At 41.0% G+C, this 6329-nt stretch overlaps 1 protein-coding gene across 4 annotated transcripts; it reads left to right on the top strand.

Moving 5' to 3' along the window:
- Positions 1-903: 903 nt before the first annotated feature.
- Positions 904-6295, top strand: ppox (protoporphyrinogen oxidase). 4 transcript variants are annotated; one of them, XM_025061249.1, is made up of 14 exons: positions 904-959; positions 1006-1082; positions 2370-2458; positions 2574-2708; positions 2793-2908; positions 3007-3139; positions 3368-3512; positions 3802-3995; positions 4473-4533; positions 4834-4952; positions 5054-5167; positions 5448-5597; positions 5965-6007; positions 6097-6295. In XM_025061249.1, exons 3-14 carry the CDS (start codon positions 2375-2377, stop codon positions 6228-6230), a joined length of 1428 nt encoding a protein of 475 aa, XP_024917017.1. In that variant the 5' UTR covers positions 904-959; positions 1006-1082; positions 2370-2374; the 3' UTR covers positions 6231-6295. The 4 variants fall into 4 exon arrangements, 3 of the variants coding, with proteins under 3 accessions (XP_024917017.1, XP_024917016.1, XP_008322068.1); XM_025061248.1 differs by having other exon boundaries at positions 909-951; positions 995-1082; XR_003051429.1 differs by lacking the exon at positions 904-959 and adding an exon at positions 5786-5880 and having other exon boundaries at positions 960-1082; positions 6097-6190.
- The last annotated feature ends 34 nt before the right edge of the window (positions 6296-6329 follow it).

Below are 6329 nucleotides of genomic sequence, written 5' to 3'. Positions count from 1 at the left end.
TGCAGGTGAGCTCCGATTGGCTATTGTAACAGTGACAGTAACTGGTGACATGGGAATGCCACTGGTTGTGGGGGCTGGGTGGAGGGGAGGGGTTGGGGCAAAATAAAGTTGGATATATAATAAGAATAAAGAGTATACTTTTGCACACCAAAGTCAAACAAACGTCAGATCTCCACTTTTCTTCCTGCTGCGGATGTGACACAGCTCTTTAACTGGTTTGTCTGAGTGTCTGTGTGTGGTTCAGGTGAAGATCTTCTGCTGATCCTCTCTTCATTCAGGCACAGTAAACCTGGTAATGTTGGAGGTTGCTCGTCATTTTTTGGTGGGTACTTAGTTCTGTATATTTCGTGACCTCAACTTGTTCCCAAAAATGGTCTGTATGTAAACTCACCAGTTACTTCATCAGGTATGTCCTCAGTGGATCCGCTTAGGAGCTTCATGACATCAGGGGAACATATCTCAGAAAATCTTCCTCTGAGTCATCGATTACAGAGACATTAATAAATCCAGCGGATTTGTAACTGGCACATCCATGGCATGTTATCCTGCTGGAAGTGAACATCTGACAAATGGTGAGTAGATTTAAGACAGCAGAGAAGCATCTGACAGTCCTAGGTTTATTGTCAAGTAGACACCTAACTTTATAAAATAACATCCCATGCAGATTGTCATATTCTTTCCAGGTTACAACATTAATTCAGAGATGTTGGTATACATGGCGTAACTGTAAAAAAAAGGTTAAAAACGAACTCTTAATATTATAGGAAATACTAATTACCATAAAGTTATGTCTAATCTTTCAAAATGCAATTACGCTCCACACCAGCTGGAGGCAGTGATGTGCTTTTTGAATTATATATTCTGACAACTAGAACGGAACTGTCGGTACGACATGGGGTACCAAAGTCAATCAGTATCACATGTGAGCTGCTTGTGTCATGAAGAACACAGGTAAAAACTCACATGTGAGCTGCTTGTGTCATGAAGGACACAGGTAAAAACTGTTGTTTTTTCTGGAGCTGGTGAAGACGCACAAAACCGAACACCAACACCGCGGACTGAAGGCTTAACGTCACAGAAAGGCAAGTACCGTAGTGGCCGAAATGCTAATGTGTGAGTATTTGCGTTTTCAGTCTTCATTCACACTATATTAAATAACACATATCACATTTTGTAGCTGGAGTAAAGCCCCGATCCTCTGGTGGACAGACAGGAAAATCTTTAAAATAAATATTTGAGTTTATTCTGTACTGATAACAAACTGAGATAACAGATGCGTCTTCCGTAGAGGGAGCACAGAAGACCACACTGGTGCTGCTGTTGTCTTAAAACTATCGTGCAAAATATAAACCTACCATTTACGAATAAAGTAAATAACTTTTAAATTTGTCATCGCATGACTTTGGCTTAATCCATTTAGACTTGAAGACACATTCAAACGAATCATTATTAAAAAGAACGTTCTTCTAGAAGCATCAGAATGTAAAAGAAATGTAATTAAAGTTACTTTGTAGAGCAATAATAAGTGACCAAATTCAGTCACCATTGCTTTCCATTATGTGCTGTGTGTACTTTATTTTTGTAACTAAATTAAATTCGGTATTTTCAATGCAGACATTTAGTACGAAAAGCACTGAAAATTAGCCAGTATTTCATTAAACTGCTTTATTTTTTATTATACATCAATTAAAAAGTAGCTCACAAACCTGACGTTTCTGAAAACAGCAAAGCACTTCCTGTTTTGACCTGGGAATTGCCTGAGAGCCTATGCTGGCTCTGTCACTTTTTAAATATGTAATCTACAGAATATATATGTTTAAGCTCTACCAAACAGTCCCCAAAGAACAGCCATCCTCGCCTGTTTCACATTCCTGTTGCACATTTCCTGAGGCATGTATCGGCTCAGTTATCCTCCTGCTATTTGATTGTCACTGGTGTCAATAACAACATGAGTACTTCACTTTTATTTTTTCATCCATTTGTATACAGAACATACACTGTCAATAATGTCAGTGTGTGTAAATGGACAGACAGCTGATAAAATAACTGTCTGTCATTATCAACATCAACAGACCACTGAACAGAGAGACACTCCCTGGCTGAGCTGTGACTCAGTCAGCTACTTTATCTTCAGTCCATATGATTCTAACTTAACCATACCTGACATTTCATCCTCACTCTCCTCGTCTCACCCTCACCCACTGCGTATCAGCTTTCTCCCACACTTCTCACTTTTACCTACACAGTTGAACTACAAATCACTGTGATTCTAGATTTAAAAACACACACCTAAGTAATTGTGTGTGATTTGTGTGACTCGGGGCTTTGCAAATATATATGATAACAATTTATTTTTTGTCCATCCACAGAGCCAATGAGAGCCGTTGCAGTCCTCGGAGGAGGGATCGGGGGTTTGGCCTCCTCCTATTACCTGTGCAAAAACCCACAGGTTACCAAGGTCACAAATGAATAAAAAAAAAATTTGCTGTAGATATACTAATAACAAATGGGAAGTGGGTGCTGTGGAACAGTTTAATGGCATTTTTACATTGTTTCTACTTCTTTGCCTCCAGGTCATTCTGTTAGAGTCCAGCAGCCGTTTTGGGGGTTGGCTCCAGTCCACCAGGAGGGCAGATGGAACCGTGTTTGAACATGGACCCAGAGGAATACGATCTTTGGGGGCAGTGGGACGCAACACATTAAATATGGTGTGTCTTATTTCAAGAAAGAACACATTCTCAAACATTACGTTAGAAATCATCTTGAAAAAACATGTTTTGTTGTGTGTATAGGTTGAAGACCTGGGTCTAGAGCCAGAGCTTCTTTCTGTTAACAGTCGTCATGTTGCCTCTAGGAACAGGTTTCTATATATTCATGGGCAGCTCCACTCTCTGCCAAAAGGAATCAGGTCAGATGATTCTGTGCTTGATATTAAATGTTGTGTTTTTTCACTTTGGAAAATGCTTGAGTTTCCCCACATCACATTCACTTTTGTCTTTGTTGTAGTGGACTTTTGAGGACAAACCCACCCTTCTCCCGTCCTCTCCTGTGGAATGTTGTCAACGAATTATTGGTGAAGAAGTCTGATAAGGATGATGAGTCTGTTCACTCATTTTTTTCACGTAGGCTGGGAGCGGAGGTGAGGAGATGCCCTGTAAATTTACATTTACATGTCCAGCAAATTATTACCAGCCCGCCATAACATGCTATCATTTGACTCTTTAATAAATTGCTATGAATAACTGGGTTTGTGTGAGAGGTACATCCTTGACTGCTCACACAAGTCTGTATGAAAGTGACAGATGTACCTACCATTTAATCTGTATCTTCATCTGGTGCATCTGTCTGTATGTGTTTGTGTGTTCAGCTGGCAGATGTGGCTGTGGACTGTTTGTGTCGCGGTGTGTTTGCAGGTGATAGCAAGAGGCTGAGTATTCGCTCTTGTTTGCCCATGTTGTACAACGCTGAGCAGCGCAGAGGTTCCGTGATCCTGGGGATGCTGCTGGGCTCAGGTACACTATACTCACTGTAACTGTCAATCTGAGGGTTGTTTCAAAAAGATAAGATGGTTCAAATATTTCCATATTAGATGGGTGTGTGTGTTTTCCATGTTCTCCAGTTTCCTCTTATGGTACAAAAACTGCCAGTTTGGGGATCAGGTTAAACCAGGTTTGAGTGTGAGTTTGGATGTCTCTTTGTCTGTGTTTGTGACCCCTGTGTTGAACTGGTGAACTCCACAGGGGTACCTCACCCCCAGCCTTTGTACCAGCTCCCTAAAGTGGCCTGTGTCATGTCCTACAGATCCTGGTCCTGTGGTCTCCTCTGGTCCTCTGGCTCAGAGATCTATAAAAGAGTGGTGGAGTCAGTGGTCACTGAGGAGAGGAATGGAGAGTCTAGCAGAAACCATCTGTGAATTTCTTCAACAGAGCGGCAGAGTGGAGCTTCACACAGATGCCGCTGTTCAACACATCAGCCCCTCAGCCTCTGGTTGGACAGTCAGTAATCTTCTTCCACTAAAGTAGATCACAGACACATCTTTATATGATTCAGGGGGGGAAAACACACACATTTGAGTGTTTCAAAGTGAATATTGGGATTTCAAAAGGCAGCAGTTGGCACAGCAAACCTACATAAACAAAACGTTATTCAGTGAACAAAAGAAACTGAAATCATCAGAATGTAAATCCATGCTGCCTGAATTTGTTTAAAAAAACTTTCTTTGTTTAAAAATATTTTCACTTTTTCAAATGCTCCAGCTCAAAGCTCAACTCCAAGTGTTTTGGAACTACAGACTTGACATAATTGTAATCACATTTTCCACAAAAACAGGAAAAAAAACTTTGCAGAACCTTTAATATTTTAAAATAATAGATAGTAGGGATTAACTCAAATGCACTCATTGTTAGATGTCTGGTACAGTTATCAAGGGAGTATCTCACTGTATTGTCTGTGTGTGTGTTATCTGTGTGTAGATTCAGCTGGAGGATGGCGTGGTATCTGCTGATCACATCATCTCTGCACTTCCTGCCAAAGGTGAGAGATTTTTATTCTGTAGTGCTTAGAATTTTAAGGGCCTGTATTTTCACTGGTGATCAGAGTAATCTGTAGATTAATTACTACGATGTGACAATTTTAAGTTCCTTTGGAAGAGAGACAGCCTCTGTTGACAACATGTAAGATTCAGTCTGTGTTTTAACACAACACTGAACTTTGTGTCAGATAATAGTAAAAGTTTTTTTTCCCTACTGTAATATTTTACAGCAACATAAACCACAGTGTTTTTTTGGCTGTGATGGTGGAGAGCTACTCAACTACAACATTATTTCATTTCAGCTCTCTCCTCCGTGCTCCCATCCTCCTGTGAACCACTGATTCGGGAGCTGCAAGAAATCAACTTTGTAACTGTGGCTGTGGTCAACCTGGAGTATGAAGGTTGTGTTCTACCACTGATGGTGAGAACAGAACAAGAACAGTATTTTTCTGTCATGGCAGGATTTGATACCAAAAAAAAAAAGAAAAAAACCTCACTTCACTTCCCTGACTGTGTTCTCAGGGCTTTGGTCACCTGATCCCATCCTGGGAGGATCCTGCTGTAATGGGGATTATCTATGACTCTGTTACCTTCCCTGAACACAACAGACCGGATGGACTGACCACGAGACTGACGGTACACACACACACACACACAAACTGAGCTCTGACCGTATCCTGACCTTCATATCTCAACCAGACGCCAGTGCTGATGTACCGGTGTTAACACTAGGACCCAGCAGGGTTATAATGATACATTTGTTTTTATTTGGGCGTTTAAGATGTCATTACTTTGAGGAGGTGACGAGCCTTTGGTTGAGCAGATAAAGAGTAAAATTCCTTCACTCTCTTGATCCAGGCGGTTTTATTATTTATTATCACCGTAAACATATTGTCTCCCGTTCATGTCTCCTCAGGTGATGATGGGCGGGGCCTGGTTCCAGGATGAGTTCGGTTCTCCTGAAACGGTGACGGAGGAGCGTCTGTTAGCCAGAGCTGCTGAGGCAGTGCGCATCCACCTGCAGGTCAACACTGCGCCCTGCTGGAGTCGAGTGGTTCTGCAAAAGGTAAAAAGAAAAGTTTTTACTTTTAACTCCAGGGTATATTTAAGATGAAAAAGGAACATTGAATTTCCACAACAACTACCTTGTGTTTAACCTTGGTAAATGTTGAATTGGCAACGGTAAGATTAATGTTCAAGCTTATTTCTGTCACAAAGTCATTTGTTCCAATGTTTTTTTGCACTTTGATTTAGGCAAATCAAAGTCCAAGTCAAACATCTTTAAAAAACATGGTTAAATGAAGCTGCCAATTCTTACCTTCAGGTCCTTCTAACTGCCATACGAAGGCGTACGTAGTCATATTCAACATAAAAGGATGTTTACCAGCTTATGCAATTGTAACACTTTCAACTGGCTTTTTTTTAACTAACAGGACTGTATACCTCAGTACTACCTGGGACACCACAGGAGAGTAGGTGAGTTCTGACGTGTCAACTACATCTGGTCATTGACTTGTTATGTGTGAACTGTTATTTCTAACAAACGTCTCCTTGTGTGGTTCTAGAGTCCATGTGCAGCTTCATAAAGGACAATAACCTCTCCCTGTCTCTGGTCGGTGCCTCCTTCAACGGCGTATCAATAAATGATGTCATCTTCAGTGGAAGGACAGCTGTAGACGAGTTGTTAGGGACGACATGAAGACGTCCATGCTTGGACCCATGAAGAAAAAGTAAAGGTTCCACTGAACATTCTTCTGAACTTTCTACACTGCATTTGTGTGTTTATGTTGTATCATAG

Source organism: Cynoglossus semilaevis, chromosome 13 (assembly GCF_000523025.1).
Source record: "Cynoglossus semilaevis isolate Cse_v1.0 chromosome 13, Cse_v1.0, whole genome shotgun sequence".
NCBI classification, from domain to species: Eukaryota; Metazoa; Chordata; class Actinopteri; order Pleuronectiformes; family Cynoglossidae; genus Cynoglossus; species Cynoglossus semilaevis.
The sequence above is the reverse complement of the archived record's forward strand: the minus strand, read 5'-3'. Positions and strand labels throughout refer to the sequence as shown.

Bases quoted from the DNA above. Each gene is read 5' to 3' on its own strand.
- ppox (XM_025061249.1), top strand. From the start codon at position 2,375: ATGAGAGCCGTTGCAGTCCTCGGAGGAGGGATCGGGGGTTTGGCCTCC. The intron at 2,709-2,792 runs GTGTGTCTTATT...TTGTGTGTATAG, and splicing joins GACGCAACACATTAAATATG to GTTGAAGACCTGGGTCTAGA. The intron at 3,140-3,367 runs GTGAGGAGATGC...TTGTGTGTTCAG, and splicing joins CACGTAGGCTGGGAGCGGAG to CTGGCAGATGTGGCTGTGGA.